Genomic DNA, 19,787 nt, shown 5'->3' with positions numbered 1-19,787 from the left:
AGCAACAGGAATAATTGTTACTTTTCTGTTAGAAATAAAAGAAAATCTGATCACCTTAAAATGCTTTAATTTTTGTGCAAATACTGAGAAACAATGGTATTTTGACCCATGGTTATTATATTACAGGTCCTGTCTTAATAAATGTATTTGCATATGTCAAACGTAGAATGAAACCAATCTACAAACACTTGCTGCATGTAAATACAGGTCCTTCTCAAAATATTAGCATATTGTGATAAAGTTCATTATTTTCCATAATGTCATGATGAAAATTTAACATTCATATATTTTAGATTCATTGCACACTAACTGAAATATTTCAGGTCTTTTATTGTCTTAATACGGATGATTTTGGCATACAGCTCATGAAAACCCAAAATTCCTATCTCACAAAATTAGCATATCATTAAAAGGGTCTCTAAACGAGCTATGAACCTAATCATCTGAATCAACGAGTTAACTCTAAACACCTGCAAAAGATTCCTGAGGCCTTTAAAACTCCCAGCCTGGTTCATCACTCAAAACCCCAATCATGGGTAAGACTGCCGACCTGACTGCTGTCCAGAAGGCCACTATTGACACCCTCAAGCAAGAGGGTAAGACATAGAAAGACATTTCTGAACGAATAGGCTGTTCCCAGAGTGCTGTATCAAGGCACCTCAGTGGGAAGTCTGTGGGAAGGAAAAAGTGTGGCAGAAAACGCTGCACAACGAGAAGAGGTGACCGGACCCTGAGGAAGATTGTGGAGAAGGGCCGATTCCAGACCTTGGGGGACCTGCGGAAGCAGTGGACTGAGTCTGGAGTAGAAACATCCAGAGCCACCGTGCACAGGGGTGTGCAGGAAATGGGCTACAGGTGCCGCATTCCCCGGGTCAAGCCACTTTTGAACCAGAAACAGCGGCAGAAGCGCCTGACCTGGGCTACAGAGAAGCAGCACTGGACTGTTGCTCAGTGGTCCAAAGTACTTTTTTCGGATGAAAGCAAATTCTGCATGTCATTCGGAAATCAAGGTGCCAGAGTCTGGAGGAAGACTGGGGAGAAGGAAATGCCAAAATGCCAGAAGTCCAGTGTCAAGTACCCACAGTCAGTGATGGTCTGGGGTGCCGTGTCAGCTGCTGGTGTTGGTCCACTGTGTTTTATCAAGGGCAGGGTCAATGCAGCTAGCTATCAGGAGATTTTGGAGCACTTCATGGTTCCATCTGCTGAAAAGCTTTATGGAGATGAAGATTTCATTTTTCAGCACGACCTGGCACCTGCTCACAGTGCCAAAACCACTGGTAAATGGTTTACTGACCATGGTATCACTGTGCTCAATTGGCCTGCCAACTCTCCTGACCTGAACCCCATAGAGAATCTGTGGGATATTGTGAAGAGAACGTTGAGAGACTCAAGACCCAACACTCTGGATGAGCTAAAGGCCGCTATCGAAGCATCCTGGGCCTCCATAAGACCTCAGCAGTGCCACAGGCTGATTGCCTCCATGCCACGCCGCATTGAAGCAGTCATTTCTGTCAAAGGATTCCTGACCAAGTATTGAGTGCATAACTGTACATGATTATTTGAAGGTTGACGTTTTTTGTATTAAAAACACTTTTCTTTTATTGGTCGGATGAAATATGCTAATTTTGTGAGATAGGAATTTTGGGTTTTCATGAGCTGTATGCCAAAATCATCCATATTAAGACAATAAAAGACCTGAAATATTTCAGTTAGTGTGCAATGAATCTAAAATATATGAATGTTAAATTTTCATCATGACATTATGGAAAATAATGAACTTTATCACAATATGCTAATATTTTGAGAAGGACTTGTATAGGAATTTTATCCCATCCCTAAATGTGACTGGTTAAAAATTAAACATGGGATTAAATTAGATCAAAACAATTAAAGCAATACTAGAATTGAGCAATGCTCTGCTACAAAAACCACTTATCAGTAAAGTTAATCAACAAAGATAAAGCCTAAGCTCGTTAGAGTCCAGTTTCTAACTTTTAACAATGCTTAATGTTTACAAGGATTTTAAATTACAATGTTAAAAGGTGAGCTTATCAACATATTCAGCAATCAGGCTTTTTTTAAGGTTATGTTCTCAGCATCAACATCAAGGAATAAAGATGAACGGCTTATTTAAGGTTGCAGCTAGTGATTATTTTGTTAATCGATTAATCTGATGACTATTTTTTCAATTAATCGATTAAAAACATAAAAGGTGCTTAATAGATTTTTTTACAGAATTTGAACCATGTAAAGCTAAAGCTATGCCACTTGAGGAGTTCTGGATAGAGCATATTTATAAAGAAGGTTTTTCATCTTAAATGCAAAATGTGCTCTGAGTGGGTTGTTCTTTCAGTCAATAGCATGTATACTCTAGGTTACGATTATTTAGTTACTAAATTAGTTGATGAGTTTCAATACTTGATAAGTCACAATTAATCCAAAAGTTTTAGCCCTACAAATAATATATTTCATTACAGATATAACTGCAGATTTTTTAGGTCTATTTTTCTGGTAATTAGATTAGAAAATGTTTTGTTTTTTTCTATTTTACATAATTTTCTACAAATAGCATCCCATAGAAGAAAACATATCCATCCTCATTTTTGAAATGTTTCATATTTTTCTTTATTTAAAAAATAGAAATTAAATTATATATTTTTCTTAATGAACACAGATTTCCTAGTAGATATTCATCATAAATTATAAGTTGTCATGTAACATTTGCGACTCTAAACAAGTTTTATTTAGCTGGACTGAGGGCAAAAATGACTTGACCCCTAGCCTACAAAATCATGGCAAATATACTTGTCCAGCAGGCACTCATTGAAACTCTACAAAGGTGACAAAAGGTCATTTTTAAAGAAGCTGGCTGTTTACAAAGAGCTGTGTTGAGGCATAACAATGGAAGGTTGAGTGGAGGGAAAAACCGTGGTAGAAAAAAAAAAAAAGGTGAGGTGGGGGGTTAACAGAAATAGCCACAGCCTTGAGAGTTGTGAAGCAAAGCTCATTCAAGAGTTTGGAAGACATTCACAAGGTGTGGCTTTTGGCTGCAGTCTGAATTTCAAACAACCACAAACAAACACATCTAGGACTTGGGCAACAACTGTTGCATTCACTGCGTTAGTCACTGTGAAACCAGAGGCAACCTCAGGAGCACTTAAGCTGGGCTAAGGAGAAAAAGGTCTGGACTGTTGTTCTGTGGCCCAAAGTCCACTTTTCAGAAGAAAGCTAATTTCACATCTCATTTAGAAAACATCGACTCAGAGTCTGGAGGAAGAGGGGAAACACGAAACCGAAGCTGGTTGGGGTGATTACTTGGCGAGTAATGTCATCTGCTGCTGCTGGTCCAGTGTTTCATCAAGACTAAAGTCAGTGCAGCCGTCTACCTGGAAACTTTTCAGCACTTCATGCTTTCCTCTGCTGACTAGTTTTATGGAGATGATTTCGTTTTCCAGCAGGACTTTACCAAAATACCCAATAAAATCCAGTGCAGTATGTAGTCTCCCTTTTCTCAGCAGCATGCAGGGTTGCTTACTCAACACACAGGGGCACCAACATCCCATCTACAGTACATGCAGCAAATCAACAGAAATCAGATCAAACCGCAGTGGAGAAGGTTCTATTTGTTTAGCTGCTGCTTGCGTCGCCACATTTCTAATGCCGCCCTGGGCAACTTCCCACATGGCCCAGACAAAAACCAGCACTGACGACATGTAAGGAAACTATATAATGGTTTCATTTTTTGAAATTACTGAAATAAATGAACTTTCTGATGCACCTATATTAAAGTACACATCTTTGCTCACTGGCAGAGGTTATACTAATCAATATATACCTCTCGTTCTCCATTTAAGTGTGACCATTTTTTTTCTTTGTTTCAAGGTTATTATTCTTTATTGAATGATTTAAGACCAGTTCTATTCTCAAGATCCCATTATATTCAGCACATAAAGCTACTGAACTTCATGGTACTCAGAAAGGTAAAATTTTACCATAAAACATACAAAACACAGTACAGCAAACTCTCAAAGAAACAAACCAAGACGAAAAAATTTAAAACCTGTTTCACCAGAAGAACCAATAAGCAGTTTAGTAAAAAAAAAAGAGACAGTATGCATTCGATATTTGAGTAGAAACTTGAAATTTAATGAGGTGAAAGTTAGTTTCACAACTCGTCAAAACTTGCTGCCTAGCAGTAAATCCAAATGAGGCAGGGTAAACTAAAAAAAATCAACACAGTGATGGATTCAGGGATGGAGAGGTGAGTGGTCAATGCTCAGAATCTTCCTGAACGCTCTCTGTCTCTGGACCGGCGCCTCTCGTGGTTGCGGCCTCCGCCCCCTCGACCTCTGTCCCGGTCTCTGGATCGGGACCGAGACCTGTGACGGCTGCAGATGTAAAGGAGAAGTAGAAATAATCTCTGTCAAAACAACTTCACATGAAGGTGTGACACAATGTCTTAATAACTAAGATGTTTTTACCCCTTCCTGCGACGTCCATAGAGCTCTCTCCTGAGTTCACGTGAGATGGGTTTCAGATGCATGAAGTTACAGAAACCTCCACGAGTGCATTCCCTGGGCAGAGGGAAGAACAAGGGAAACATGTAAAACAAGCAGGACACCAGCCTCTTCATCTTGTCTTTTTGATGGGTAGTAAGTAGATTTTTTTATGTTGAACGATAAAAATCTTTTAAGTAAAGTAAATAAAATAGCTGGGAGTACTGCATTTATTGCAACAACAGAGCTTTCCTTTATTGGTGTCACCATCCTCTCACTTAAGCTACACCCTTTGCAGGACTTGCCTTCCTCTGAGACTGTAAACAGCCATACTCAGAGTTATTTCTACATATTGATCATAAACTTCACCTATCTGTGCTTGTAGCCAGGACAGTTCAGTTTAAACTCATTAGCGGTTTGTCTGCAGAGCAAACCTTAGCCACAGATGATTTTTCAAACTAAAACTGGGCAATAGTTTGCAGAACGGTAACATGGACGGTCACATGTTTACTTAGAAAGATTTGAATCAGCTCCGAAGCCAGATCGAACATTTATTTTGACTTAACTCTAATTTGGCATATAGAAGCAACCACATGCACGAACTGAGACAGCTACCCATTCTGAACACAACAACAAATCTACCTCTTAACTGTTATCAAACATCTGATTTAACAAAAATGTTAATGATCTTGTATTTTAGGCTGACGGGTTGTAAATCCTCCAAATCTTCTGTTCTACATGGCGCAGGGAACATGAGCAGGAGACTAATATAAGAAATGGAAAACCTCTAACACTGCAGACCAGTTTATAAGCTCTGGTGTCACGCAGCACTCACCCCATCTCATACTGGCGACAGCAGGCCTCTCTGAAGTCTGTGACAGGAGAGAGCTCCGCATGGATGGGCTGCCCGTTAAACCAGCGGTTGTTCAGGTCTATCACCGCCTTCTCAGCATCCTCCTCATTACGGAACTGTGAAGTCATCAGGAGAAATATTAACTAAAAAACATGTAAGAGCCAAAGGAACCATCCCAGCGGTGCAAAAAAACCCAACATTTGTTGTTTTTAGATCAACTTTCACCTTCACGTAAACATTTCCTACGAGGTGGTCCCCAAGGTTGTCACACACGTTCATTTCCTCCACTTCTCCATACTTTTCTTCCATCTCTGTGAAGACTTCCTGGGATGGCAGAAAAAAATATATATATATAGAGTGAGGTTTAGTGCTCTATGTCAGCATTATGTTGGATATTTCTGCAATCAGTGAGCAGCCAGACAGGGCAGCATCTAACTGTACACAAGGGAGGGAAATGGGAAGCATGGCTCTGTCAAAACAGAGGCATGGTCTAAATGCCTCAGCTGCTAAAGGAAAGCATCAGCTTTTCTTCAGCAGAACCAGATACTTCCTGGAGATGGAATGAGAATATCCAGATTTCCTGGGTTTTGACTGTTGTTTAATTCTGCTGTTTGACTAAGCTTGCCAAATCTCTTGGTTCCTTTCAGAAGAAGGATTTTTGATTCATTCATTTTCTAAAACATTGCCAAGATATTGACCCCATCAGTTACCTCAAAGAATTCATCATAGTGCTCCTGCATCTCCATGTCGCTGACGGTACCTGGTGGTTGTAACAAAGAACAAATAAATAACAGATAAACTGATGACTTAAACCACATTTAACCTGTGGTTAGTAGAATGTATTGCTTTAATAAACAACTGCTATGATTAACTACTAATGTTTGTCAGTCTGGGCATAAAAGGGAACTTCATAAATTAAAACAGCATAATTATCCAAAGCTCAGACACCTCACATATAGTCAAAGTCTGCAGAGTTTTTAGTGATGCTTTTGCAAAAACACATTTCTATACAAACTACATCATATTTAAATTAAATAATTAAAGAGTTTGGGGAGAAAACAATATGCATAAACACATGCTAAATTTAGACATTGACAACACTGCATTTGTTGGGTACAGGTGGATGCCAAACCAAAACGTTTCAACATTAATAAATGTACAGTTACATCCCTGGCATGTGATGTCCTTTAATGTCTTCCAGCAGGACACATGACAGACAGAAATAACGCTCAGATACTGTTTCTGCCTTTTGTTTTTTACTTACAGGTCAGACCATCCAGAGACTGAGCGCTGTTCTGAGGGTTCCTGTAAATATTCAGCAGGGCAATTGTCTGAAAAACAAAAATCATATTTGAACAATTAAAGCCAAGCATCATGGAACCAAATGCAGAATAAATTATCAGAAATGCAAATACAGAAGGATTGAAGGAGCAGCTAAAAACTAATTTAAATTATGTTCTTCATTACTGACATTAAAAGTGCAGCCACTGACTGCACAGTGCCTCCACTTACAATTTAATTGCCAAGTACAGCAGATAGCAATAGTAGATTTACAACTACTGGTGCTATTATTTGACACTAAATCTCATACAGCATCTTCATCAAAATTTGGTTCGGTCAGGAAGATGCGCAGCTTGTGTTTCAGGCTGGCTCTGACCTGTAAACTCTTCACCTATTGAGTCACTTACTTTCTCTGCAATAAAAAAAATACTATAAGCTGATGTAAAACTATGTTCAGAACATTTCTGCCTGCACTGAAATCCAACAGAAATGTAATACCTGTTGTAAATTACTAAGAGAAAAATGCATGTTGTTTTATAAACTATAAATAATAGCATGAAATGCAACATCTTCTGTTCAGTACATTTATCTCTGACACTGAAAATATGAAGTTAATCACTGCATTTATTAGCAAATAACTGGAAAGCAAACAATGTACTGCAGCGATGTCTTTTAGAGCTAAATCCAACTATGTAATGTTATGAAGTAAAAATCATTGTACAGAAAAGAAGAAACGGGACCGTTTCACCTCCTTCATGGAGTGCGTGTGCTTTTATTGGGATATCCCCACATAATCTTTTACTGTTAGATTTATTGTCCACGGTTATGCATCATTTGCCATTGGAATATTGTATTTTCTGTTACAAGTGTCCCAGCTACATACCCTGTATCTATAGGAATGTCAGTAAGGCTGACTTTTTTTTACCTGGCTAAATGTTGGCTTGTTGTGTAATCTGGAGCAGCGGTCTCCATGTCGGCAGGCACCAATTTTAAAGTAAAAAGAGCAATTGACTCTGCAGAAAAAATAAGAGGCAACAACAATGAAGTCAAATAAAGACAGCAGGAGGTCTACAAAACACAAACAACACAAATTAAAAATTGATATTCAGTGAAGACTTTATCGCAGGACAGCAGGTTTAACTACTTGTATCTTTCTTCCACGAAGATGCTAACTCTAAGAGTATGCAATTTAAAGTTAAACACTGCCTCTACCTGCTCGAGCTTTGCAGTAATAAATGTTTCCTTTTCTAGATAATACTATTATTTCTAGGTGATTGGTATAACAGTAAAAGTAGATAATACATTTAACTATTACATTGTATTCAGCATTACTTCTGCATGAAATGACTAAACTTGGCATAAAATATCAGATCAATCAAAGATAATGTTTGAAACAACAATTGCTGTTACAGATGGTTTTAGTAAGTCACAACGTTCGGATTGATACTTTTAAGAGATTATTTGTGAGACCTTTTTTTTTTATATCTTTGTTATAGGATAAAGTGCCATCAGAGTCAACAGAAACCTGCCAGTAATCTACTTGTTTAAATCAGGTGTGTGGAAACAAAGACCACTGGTTTACATGGAGTCTGTCACAATTTTCTTTCATAGGATGTTAACTCCGTTAAACTTTCTAAGGCTGAGAGCTTTACAGCAGTCATGCTTAGTGAAATACCATTTCCTTGAACACATTATTTTTGACTTAAAATAAATACCGGTTTTACACAAATTACTAACTGTAAATACAAAGATGTAAAAATTAGATAACTAATTTATTTATCCATCTTTGCTTCCTCAGTCTCTTTGAGCCAGAGTAACCAAAACGCAAACAATTTAGTCATCTAGGACGTTTATTTCCGATCTTTACACTTTAGAGATTTATTTTTGCCATCAAGAGCTGGATGAAGACTTTCCGATATTTTTGGTTTATATATATTAGACAGTTAATTACAAATAGGGATGATAATTAGAATAAACGTGTTTCAGGATGCGTAAAATAATTTGGGAAGGATAGTTTCATTTATTAAAAATTAACCATGAGCATCACGTTTTTTTTTCTGCTACAACAAAGAACTGTTTGAGGCTAGCTCAACGGCAGCTGGTAGTTTGGTGTGAACTAGTAATAAAGTTAAATTAAATGGTTTAAATTATTAAATGACTGAATATAATTTGTAAGCACCAATTTTAATTTACCATCTCATTCAGAGTGAAAGCTAACTGTCGCGTTGCGACATTTTCTGAACGACAGTTAGCATGCTAGCACTAGCATGCCACGGCTAATGTAATGCTACGGCTTTTCAAACGGAACTGAGTGAGTTTTGCATCGCTATTCTGAGCAATATTAAAAGATAACTGACGATGAAAATCCGCAGTAGTTAAGCAACAAACGATTATTGACTTACTTATCTTTCTCTGTCCCGAAAATGGATGCCAGGTACTCTGCCATCTTGGCTCGCCTGGATATTCAAAACAGGCGACATCAACTGGTACACTTCCGGTCCGCTTCCTTCACAATAAAAGCAAATTCGCTGCAAACATTTGCTTTTCCAACAAAACGACACTAAACGGAAGAGCATTGTGAAAAAGACAATAAATAAAGATATCTTTTGTAGTTTACCTCGATGTTTCTATATACTTATTTAACCCAATGTTGTTTCTACTTTAATCCGATCAGAGCCCCTTGTTTATAGTTGTTTTTTACAGATTGATATGTTCATTGTATTTTATTATTCTTTCAACTTAATGTTTTCTATATTTCAGATGTACACTTAAGCTGAGCGTCAGTAACAACATAATTTCCTCAAGGTATTAATAAAGTATTCTGTTTGTAAGAAGCCTATAAGCCTATAAGAATAGCAAAAACTCCTAATGTTTAACTTCACTGCTCTTGGTCTCTACAGTAGGCATACCCCCAAGTAAAACAACAAAACAAAAACATGCATGTAAGGTTATCTGGTCTCTAACTTGCCTTCAGATTTAAGTATTGACTTAGTGATTTGGTAATAACCTGTCCTCTGCTGCACTGGCAGGCGGAGAAGGGAACCAGAGTCCCCATCGCCTGACCAAGAACAGGATTGTTTGTGAAGTGGGATGTCAATGTATGTTTCAACACAAAATTAGAAATTCCAGCAATCAGTAATATTGTGAAAAAAAGGAACTCCAGACACAAATGTTCAAAAACTGTGAGTGAATTTCACTTTATTTTTTTGAAGTACAAAGTTGTCAGGATAAAAAAAATTACAATGTTTGTAAAATCTTCACGTGCCAGTAGTAATACAGACAAAAGACAAAATATTTACATTAATACCCTATGACATTACATGACAGAAATATATACGTCAGTTGCTTTGACAAATATATTTACTGAAGTGTTTTAAAAAATTCTTTTAAGCAGACTTCAAGGATGTTTATATATATGGAGGCATCCAGTCTTTAAGTAAATCATTGAAATTATTTCCTTAAATGGATCATAGTTGATCATTTTACAGTATTGGAACTTATATTCAACACTGCAAAACAAATATTTTAGTATCTCATTGGGTCCAAAAAATTAAGAGTACTGTCAACCTGAGTGAGTGATATCTGAATGAAGCTGAGGGTAATCCTGGTTTATAATGGCCATCATTTAATGTACAGTCTGCCTATTTACAATGATGGCTTCCATCACTGTAATAATAGTTTGACATTGTGTTTAACTCTAAAGACTCTAATGATGAAACAACTGAGGAGCATCGTGAACTAATCGTCAGGTTTGGATTTAGCAGGCGTTAGACGTGGTAAAGATACTCTTGCTGCTCTTATTTATTTTGCTACGTCTTGGTTTCCATAGTAAGAATCCACGTGTAGAAGTCAGTTATAGATGTTATTTAAAACTAATTGATATTCATATATCCTTTGAACTATATCTATATTTTGTCACAACTACAGACTTCAATGTATGTTATTTTAATTTTAAGCATAAGACCAACATAGGAGCAGTGCATAATTAAGTACAAGGAAAATTATACATCGTTTTCATTTTTTTAATAAATGGAAATCTACAAAATGTGGTGTGCTGTTGTATTCAGACATCTTTACACTGATCCTCCTAAATAAACCCCAGTGCAATCAAATTCCTTAAATAAATCACCTAAGTAGTAGTCATTGTGGTGGCATCATCATGCTGTGGGAATCCTATTCTTGACAGGGAAACTGGCCAGAGATGATGGGAAGATGGATGGAGCTACATACAAGGCATTCCTGAAAGAAAACCTGTTAGAGGCTGCAGAAGATCTGAGACTGGGGAGATTAGTCTTCCAGCAGAAAAAGTTTTAACATACAGCATGAGCAAAAATGTGGTAGTTAAGATAATTGTTTTAGAATAGATCTGTTAGACTCGTCTCCTAAATTCAACTGGGAATGAGTGAATCGTTTTAAAAAGAAGACAGGGTAAAAATGTAATCTCTAGATGTGCAAAGCTGGTAGAGATACCCCTAAAGACATGCAGCTGTAACTGCAAAAAAGTGGTTCTTCAAAATATTTACTCAGGAACGACTAAGTCCTTGCGTAAGGCCTACGTTTTAACTTAACAACTTTGAAAAGCATCGTTTCCACAAAATAAATATGCACTACTTTGTGTGTCATAAAATCCCAATAAAAACATTGACGTTTGTTGTCACATCACAAGATGTAAAATGCATAAAAGGCTATGAACACTCCAGTGAGGCTCTTCATTATATATAATTATTACACAATCTAAAGCAAAAAGCATCGATCTTTTAACTACATGTATTTTGTTTTCATGTTTTGAGCTCAGTATTATCAATTAGTCTCCGCCCCTCATTTCTGTGGCTGTGTTGTTGGCCCAAAAACTTGAAGAAACGACGAGACCTGGTGGATTTTGGACTTCTGATCATTAAAAGTTAGATCTCTGAAAGGTACTGATATTTACAAAAAAAAAACAAAAAAAAAAGTAATCTCTAAGGGTTTCCCCCCGCATATTAATGTTATATTACATGGCTCCGTTTTGTCGTGCCCTGACTCTTCCCGCTATTTTACAGCTACACTAGCGAAGCTAACCCTGTTAGCTGCTCTTAAGTATACTGAGGGTTCTGGGAAGAGGCCGCCCACCCTCCAGACAAGCACTGTTCGGGTAACTAGCGTAGACCTACCGAAGCGGGGTTAGCTCGGACTGGCACAGCTGTTTGTTGGGAGTTTATCGTTGCTGGAAAACATCAACAGCCTAAACGAAACGCTAACTGTTAGCTCCAGGTGAAGCTGAGCCCCTACCAACAGACAGTAGGTATACATCTCGAGAGGATTAAATGCATTTCAGTTCTTACTTCCGCATTTTATGGCCAACCGCTCGTAGTTTAATTAAATCGGTGATATCGCGGTGGGTTTTAGACACTTGTTTCCCTGTGGAAAAATAAACGAGCTGTGTTGTTGATCCCAGCAGCGGATCTCGGAAGTCTTGTAACGCTGTAAACCTTTAGCCAGGATTTCCGGCTCCTTTCCATTTGCCCTATGCTGTTTTGTTTCCGTTTATTCTATTTCCGTTTTAAAAGTTTTCTACATCCAGAGTTATAGTGTGGTTTATCAAACCCCAGCTGAAGCACCAAGCCGTACCGCGTTGTCGGGATATTTTACCCGTAGTTTAGCACCGGAGGCAGGGGAGGATCGACGGTTGTGTAATGCTCTGCCTCGCCCCGCGCTGCTGTTTTGTAGCTAACTTGTTTCAACACAGGTCTGCTCCATCGTTGCCACGCGTGTAGCCTGCTCTCTGAAATATATGTTTGTGTATTATTGTGGCACTTAATTGGGACTAATAGTTATGTTTGGTCAGTATTGTGTTGTTTGAGGCCTAACAGCTGGCCCTGAATGCCACAGCCTCGACCTCGCGTTGGCTAATGTTAGCCGGGAGTGAAGTGTCCCAGGCGGCCAATGAGGAGGCGAGGCTCAGAGGCCTTTCTACGTGGAAATATATGAGCTGCTGTTATGTTTATGTGAAAAGAGTTAAAAGAACAAATAGAGTTCAATTTAAACAACCAACTGTATATTAGCTATATCAATTTGGACAAATAATGCAAAACATTTGTTTTAATTAAATAATCGATGCCTTTTAGAATATATTCATAAAGTTCAAATTGTGTAGCCATTTTAACAATTAGTTGAATACATTTCTTTACTCATTTATTTCGCTATTAGAGAAACGGCATATAAGATAAAAGCAAACAAATGGAAATTCTCAGTTTGATCTTATATACTTCCCTTTCACGTATCATTTTTGGAAGAATTATAATTCACATAATGACATAAAATTTGCTTTTAGGAAATTCTAACAGAAATGGGGACTTTTCAAACCCAGGAATATACAGGTGAACGCATATCCACAGTAGCAGTCATAGTAGCTTGAATATAGAATAAAATGTTGCAGGTCTAACTAACCCTAGCATTAAGAAACCTGCATAATATGAGCTACAGCAACATTTAACTTCCCTTTGGGATTAAAAATGTAATTTTGAATTGAACACGACTAAACAAAAGCAAAATTTTGTGAATTACTAATAAAATATATCAAATAAAATGTGTTATTATGAATAGATGTTGAATCATAAAGTAAACATTATTAAACGCATTGTGCTGTTCGTATATATTAGGTTTGAGCCAATATGTCTCCCAGCTTGATAGGTAGGGTTCCTGCACGTCCAAAAAAAATTATTACAAAGTCTTTAATCATCTATGTTTTATGTCTTTAAAAGTCCCAAACGAACCCAGATTTTTCATTCAAGATCTTAAATTATATTTAATTACACCATGAAATATTACATTTGTACATTCATCCCTTCTTTTGTAGAGTATTTCTAAATTTCTTTAACCGTACAGCAGCTTTAATTCGTTCCATGTGCTGTAACTGGCTGAGGAATTTGAGTAGGTACATCTGCAACAAGGGAAAACATAACCCAAGTAAAGCAAAACACCTGATTTGACGACCATGTCACCGTGGGGCGTAATTTTTTTCACTTACATTTTAATTGATTAGCTACTTTTCTACATGTATTTCTACATGTGCATAATACAAACGGACACCATTTTAAATATAATTCTGGAACAAAAACTTCACGGGAAGAACACATTACCTTAATCCTTTTTCGTCCCGCCTTGCGGCCGCTGAAAGTAAGGAAAAAAAGGGAAAACAGGGCCAATTAAAAGTACTAATCGATGCTTGTGCGAACCACACGCCAAACGTTCGAACCTCCCACTTACAGTCTGCAGATGTACTCCTCCCTTATGCTTTCACAAGTTATCATGTCCTTGGTGTAGGGCACTAAACAAGCTTGTTGAAAGGAATTTAAAGCTGGGACATTAAACTTTCTCATGAAACCCTGATACAAATTCTACTCCCAAAAGTGACCTAATATAGTGTCTTTAGATAAAATCAAAACATTCTTGTTAGGTATTTAAAACCTGCCTAATCTGTCATAAAATAGTGTATATTCTATAAAGTTTAGACACAGTAAAGCTTGCTAAACTATAGGCAGAAAAGTTCTGGATTCACATGCAAGAGCTGAAAAACCCACTTTAGTGAATAAAGTAATATATGCATTTTTTTAAATAACAATTTTTTTCAGACAGCTAACCTGCAATGCTCAGCCACATGTGGAGAAGGGGCAGCACTTTATGCATCATTGAACTAGAGAAAACTCCAGTCTCTCTGGTACTCTGACCTCTTTTTAAAATGGCCTTAAAACCATCTTAACTGTTTTAACAAAAAATTTGGCTAGTAATTTTCAACCGTAGTAAACTATATTTTTAATCTAACTAGTCCCAAGAACCAGACACAGTAACATCGCGCCCTTTAAAGCTCAAAACATTGCCCTCAAATAATAAACAGCGAATAGCCTAATAGAGGGACAACTTTCTTCTGATTCTTAAGTATATGTATGTGACATTATTTATAATGTATAACTGCAACAACTCTGCAATTATCTGATATTTTAATGTGTGTAATTTATGGAAGTGAAATAGTCTCATTAGAATCAGACATTTTTTAGACATTGAATTTATAACTTTGAATTTTTATCCTGTGCAATTATGTATGTGAATTTTTTTTTGTATTTAAAATTTGCCAGCAAAAATTCACCTGCAAATGTGTTGACCTTCTGGTGACTCAAGCCAAAGCAATCAGATCGAGTCGAGCGTCTTTTAGCCAATCAGATTACGCTTATTTGATCACATGACACACCATTGCCTTGGGCAGAGGTGAGTCTCTTAATAGTTTGCTGGATAGTGGCTTTAATGAAGATCAGTGATGAGATTTTTATGCCAAAAATATATTATTACAAAACGCCAGGTAATTAACACCCATTTGAGATTCGTTTTTTTTTTTTTTTTCATCTAATAGAAATGAATGAAATGTTTGACTGACCTATATTTTTGCATAATCTGATTGGCTAAAAGACGCTCGACTCGATCGAGTGCTGATTGCTTTGGCTTGAGTCACCAGAAGGTCAACACATTTGCAGGCGATTTTTTTCAGGTGAATTTTTGCTGGCAAATTTTAAGTACAAAAAAAAAAATTCACATACAAAAATTCAGTGTTATAAATTCAATGTCTAAAAAATGTCTGATTCTAATGAGACTATTTTACTTCCATAGTAATTTGCATATGGCTTTAAATATAATTTCTATTTCGGTCTCTGTTTCCCATAAATTCAAACACCTTTGGTACTTAAAAAAACACTAGAGGGCGCCGCAGTTCAACATAAAGAACTGCTTGAAATTTGAATGAAAATGATGTTGATTTGTTATAATATTTTAAATGTTTCCGAGCCCCTGACAACCCTAAGGTGGTTTGTTTATCCTGTTTTTGAAATGTGAGAAATCTGAACATGTTGATACTTTGGCTTCATTATCAGTTAGTTGATTTAAAACCGATTCTGTATAAAAACAACTCCGTCGTAGTGGTTTTTGTTTTCTTTCTCGGCGTGGATCTGATCATTTTTGTGTTACAACCTTCTGTGAAATAAATCTAATTAAGACTTGTTGTCTTTTCTGTCTTCAAGCGATCGTGCAGTCAGGATGTCTAAAAGCGAGACAGAGGAGATGATAGAGATAGAGATCGATGAACGGGAGAAACAGGCATGCCTAGAGGAAGGGTAAGCTCAAAGATTATTGAACACCTCATGTGCTCATCTTCTGATTGTGCAGAGCCTACATGTTTTTCTTCTCATTGTCTCTTATTTGTAGCATTGAGGAGCAGACCATCACTGCGTCTGATTTAATTCAACAAGATATTGACATCAATGAGCCCATTGGCAATCTGAAGAAGCTTTTGGTGCCTCGTGTCCAATTCTGTCTGGATGGATTTGACATCTGCTTACAAGACATTCAGGTAAGACCAGTTTATGAAGCTAATATCTCAGCTGGTCATTGTTTTATCCCAATGTTCCACTTTTGTTATTTTCCTTTTTTCAGCTCCACCCGGATCACAGTCTCTTTGATCAGGGAGTAAAAACAGATGGCACTGTGCAGCTCAGCCTGCAGATTATAACCAAATCAGGTACCAGTTTAACCAGAAGTCACAGCATGATTATTCTAAGATCCAAATCTCACTAAATCATCATGTGTGGTGTTTTTATTTACCCAGGGGAGGAAAAGCTGAATATTTTAGAAATAGTGAAGCCCGTAGAAACGGTAGAAGTTGTGATTGACCCGGATGCGGCAGGAGAAGATGGGGCGTTGGTGGACGATGGACAGCTTATCGCAGTAGAGCGGTCTTCCCTGTCCGATGAGACCTCAGAGCAGGTGACACGTTGGGCCGCAGCCTTGGAAGGTTACCGGAAGGAGCAGGTCCGGCTTGGAATACCATACGGTAAGAAATACCTTCACTAAAACAGAGCTTGATTTTTCTAATCTTGGGTGTAAGTATCTTGAACCTCATGCTCTTTTCCAGACCCATTGCTCTGGACAGCTGATCAGGTGATTCACTGGGCTGTGTGGGTCATGAAGGAGTTTAACATAGACGAGATGGAAATCGGCAGCATCCACATCCCCGGCCGAGAGCTCTGTGGTTTCAGCCAAGAGGAGTTCCTTCACAAAGTGCCAAACGGCGAGATTTTGTGGAGCCACCTGGAGCTGCTGCGCAAATGTAAGCCAGAACAAGCCTCTGTTTGTTCTGTCAGCAGGAAAAAATCAACATACCGGGAAGGTTGTCTCCTGTTTAGTAAAGTTTGGCCTCCTTGTAGAGCGTAATTCTTTGCATTTGTCTCAGATGTGTTGGCCAGCCAGGACCAGTCAGGGGGGGACGCCACTGTCACTATTGATCAACGTAAGTGTAACGGTTACACCTGCATGTAAACATAAACATGACCTGAGTTTGGTTTGCTGTGAGGTACTCACATTATTTTAGCGTGAGTTCGGATTAAGCTAGCTTTAGTGTTTTAAAAATGTCTATTTTTGCTAATTTAACGTTTTACATTCTTGCTTTCACTTAAAGAAGCATCTACTCAAATGCTTCACATGTAACACTTCCAACATTTTAATAGAAAAATAATCCTTCCCCTCCTGCGTTGGGCCATTTAGATGAATCTTTACTGCCCTTTATACCCACACCTGATATAGATCACAACATAATGTCATGTTTTGCCAATATCGTGCAGCTCAAGTGCTCTTTCACTTTCAAAATTAACTTAAAGGGTAGACTCAAACACTCAACACAATCAAAGAATCAGAAGCAGTAATAACCAAGTTCTACAATTTTTAATCCCATTAGGTCCAATTCTGCAATTTTGATTACATTCCTACATTGCTGGATTTATAGGTCCATGCATTTACAAAAAACAAAAAAACTATCTGCAGTTAAATTAGCTGCATTGTGCCTGATCACCTGTTTTTTTTTGTGTGTCTCTGTAGCTGTTCAGATCATTCCAGCTCAAGTGAGCACGCCTACCGCTATAAAAGTACTGAAACACAACCGGGGCCCCAGAACGCCCAGAATTTCAGGAGAGGAGCGCAGTTCACCCGGCAACCGCACAGGTACTTCACAACACCTCACATAAACGTTAATATTTAGCTATTTCATTTCCTGTGGAGGAGTTTTAGCAATCAAATAAAAAAAAAAATGTAGATAAAACCATTATATTTAGGTATGTTATGACCTCATTATGAGGATTTCTGACTCATTTATATCCAAATACTTACATTATAATTACATTGTTTCCCTGTTGCCCAGGTAACAACGGTCAGATCCAGCTGTGGCAGTTCCTGCTGGAACTTCTGACGGACAAAGACGCAAGAGACTGCATCTCCTGGGTCGGTGAGGAGGGGGAGTTCAAGCTCAACCAGCCAGAGCTTGTGGCACAGAAATGGGGCCAGCGCAAGAACAAGCCGACGATGAACTACGAGAAGCTCAGCAGAGCCCTGAGGTTTGTTTCTCCTCAGTGGTTTCATGTTTCATTCTCTGTAGGACGGGGTTATTTAGATGCCATTAACATAAAGTATTGGGATGTCAAGTAGTTGAACTTAAAACACATTGGCTGAATGAGGTATTACAACATTGTAGTTCAGTGACAAAACCACAGACCCCAGTGGCGTTGAAGTTAGGTAGCCTTGGTGTAAAAGCAATGGACTCATGTGATGAAGCAGCAGTGTCTTGGAAAAGTATTAAAACCCCTTGACACTGCCGTCCACCTAAACTGGAAGGCAGGGCAAAGAGAGCATTAATCATTGAAGCAGCATAGAGGCCCGTGGTAACTCTGGAGGAGCTGTAGAGATCTACAACTCAGATGGGAAAATCTGCTGACAGGACAAATAATGATGAAAGGCAAGTTGTTTTGGAAAGAAACCAATGAAAAGCCTCACCTCAAGCCATGTAGGGGACACGGCAAACATAAAGAAGGAGGTGATCTTTTCAGATGAGAGCAAAACTCGAAGGTTTTGGCCTATGTGCAGAGGAAAGCTAAAACAGCAGATCCCCCTTAAAACGCTACTGATATGGTGCACAAGGCTGGAGACTCTGCCCCAAACATACAGCCAGAGCTGTGATAGAACAGCTTAGATTAAACTGTATTCCTTCTGTCTACACTTCAGTTGACCTGACAAAGCCTTGTTAAGTAGATTAAGATGCTCTCACTTAATCCATTTACACAGCTTGGACTTGTGTAAACTAGCCGGCAATATTTCCTTTGACTAAAAGTGAATCTTTAGGTAGGAACTACTTGCGTCTCTTGTGGTATCGACTGAAACTCATACTTGTATTGTTAAAGCAACATCTTGGCACCGTTTCCTGTTTTGACATAATGGGTGAGGATTTACTTTAGTGAAACACATTCCAACTGTTAATCTAAAGTTTGCAAGTGTCTTTACTGTTTAGGTCCAATGATTAAAGCCACACACAGTGTGACTTCCTGCATGAACAGTAAAGTGTTGAGCTGCACCCTGTGCTTTTACTGATAGTAGCTTTGTTCTGGTTCAGGTACTACTACGATGGGGACATGATCAGCAAGGTGCAGGGCAAGCGCTTCGTCTACAAGTTTGTGTGTGACCTGAGGACTCTGATTGGCTATAGCGCTGCCGAGCTCAACAACCTGGTGACCGAGTGCGAGCAGAAGAAACTGGCTCGCATTCAGATGCACGGCATTGGACAGCCCATCACTACCGTCACGCTGGCCACCACGCTAGACAAGGACAGCTGAAGGAGGCCCCGGTGCAGTCTGGAAATGATGCGTCCTTTTAGACACGAAGCTGATCCCCGATCAGTGTGGATTAAAAACTTTGTATAAACAGTTAAATTCAGCTGAGAAAGGTGGTGTTTTTTTTGTTTTTTTAGCTTTTCATTGACTCGACCCAACAGAAGCGCGCTCAGGATGAGGAGCGAATGTGTTTATAATTACAGACTTTCGTCGTGTGCTTGGCTGAATGAGTGTGACTGAAACCCCAATTAAAAGCTTGGTGTTGTGCGCTCTTTGTCTGCAATCCAGGATCTTTTCCACTGTATATACAAATATGTCATGTTTTTTGACAGCCATGAAGGCAAGTGTATTTTCATAAGACCCATTTTGTATTTTATTTAGCGCGTTTCCCTAAAGTGCTGGACCCTTTTTTTTTTTTGTCCAATAGGGGGGAATAAAGTGACAAGCATTTTCTAACAGCTTTGTGTAAAGTGTAAATCTGTTTCC

The 19,787-nt window shown here is 38.3% G+C and overlaps 2 protein-coding genes across 5 annotated transcripts; one reads left to right on the top strand and one right to left on the bottom strand.

Moving 5' to 3' along the window:
• Window positions 1–4,124: 4,124 nt before the first annotated feature.
• u2af1 (U2 small nuclear RNA auxiliary factor 1) lies at window positions 4,125–9,180 on the bottom strand. The gene is made up of 8 exons (XM_047369806.1): window positions 9,033–9,180; window positions 7,556–7,643; window positions 6,614–6,680; window positions 6,060–6,109; window positions 5,575–5,673; window positions 5,332–5,465; window positions 4,482–4,574; window positions 4,125–4,388 (listed from the first exon to the last, which is right to left on the bottom strand). The coding sequence occupies exons 1-8, from the start codon at window positions 9,074–9,076 to the stop codon at window positions 4,277–4,279; spliced, it is 687 nt and encodes a 228-aa protein (XP_047225762.1). The 5' UTR covers window positions 9,077–9,180; the 3' UTR covers window positions 4,125–4,276.
• Window positions 9,181–9,906: 726 nt separating this feature from the next.
• On the top strand, window positions 9,907–19,759 carry gabpa (GA binding protein transcription factor subunit alpha). 4 transcript variants are annotated; one of them, XM_047370847.1, is made up of 10 exons: window positions 9,907–11,546; window positions 15,675–15,767; window positions 15,859–16,003; window positions 16,087–16,171; window positions 16,259–16,483; window positions 16,565–16,759; window positions 16,883–16,939; window positions 17,524–17,646; window positions 17,843–18,035; window positions 19,085–19,759. In XM_047370847.1, exons 2-10 carry the CDS (start codon window positions 15,691–15,693, stop codon window positions 19,302–19,304), a joined length of 1,320 nt encoding a protein of 439 aa, XP_047226803.1. In that variant the 5' UTR covers window positions 9,907–11,546; window positions 15,675–15,690; the 3' UTR covers window positions 19,305–19,759. The 4 variants fall into 4 exon arrangements, with proteins under 4 accessions (XP_047226803.1, XP_047226801.1, XP_047226802.1 ...); XM_047370845.1 differs by lacking the exon at window positions 9,907–11,546 and adding an exon at window positions 11,588–11,907; XM_047370846.1 differs by lacking the exon at window positions 9,907–11,546 and adding an exon at window positions 11,588–11,911.
• The last annotated feature ends 28 nt before the right edge of the window (window positions 19,760–19,787 follow it).

The sequence above is a fragment of the Girardinichthys multiradiatus genome, chromosome 7 (assembly GCF_021462225.1).
Source record: "Girardinichthys multiradiatus isolate DD_20200921_A chromosome 7, DD_fGirMul_XY1, whole genome shotgun sequence".
In the NCBI taxonomy this organism is placed as follows: Eukaryota; Metazoa; Chordata; class Actinopteri; order Cyprinodontiformes; family Goodeidae; genus Girardinichthys; species Girardinichthys multiradiatus.
The sequence above is the reverse complement of the archived record's forward strand: the minus strand, read 5'-3'. Positions and strand labels throughout refer to the sequence as shown.

What these genes read in the sequence shown, in the direction of transcription:
- u2af1 (XM_047369806.1), bottom strand. Translation starts at nt 9,076, where the DNA reads ATGGCAGAGTACCTGGCATCCATTTTCGGGACAGAGAAAGATAA. An exon ending in GTCTCTGGATGGTCTGACCT is followed by an intron (nt 6,110 to 6,613) that starts GTAAGTAAAAAA and finishes TACAACCACCAG; the next exon opens with GTACCGTCAGCGACATGGAG. An exon ending in TATGGACGTCGCAGGAAGGG is followed by an intron (nt 4,389 to 4,481) that starts GTAAAAACATCT and finishes TTACATCTGCAG; the next exon opens with CCGTCACAGGTCTCGGTCCC.
- gabpa (XM_047370844.1), top strand. Translation starts at nt 12,303, where the DNA reads ATGCTCTGCCTCGCCCCGCGCTGCTGTTTTGTAGCTAACTTGTTTCAA. An exon ending in CAGGCATGCCTAGAGGAAGG is followed by an intron (nt 15,768 to 15,858) that starts GTAAGCTCAAAG and finishes TCTTATTTGTAG; the next exon opens with CATTGAGGAGCAGACCATCA. An exon ending in GCAGATTATAACCAAATCAG is followed by an intron (nt 16,172 to 16,258) that starts GTACCAGTTTAA and finishes TTATTTACCCAG; the next exon opens with GGGAGGAAAAGCTGAATATT.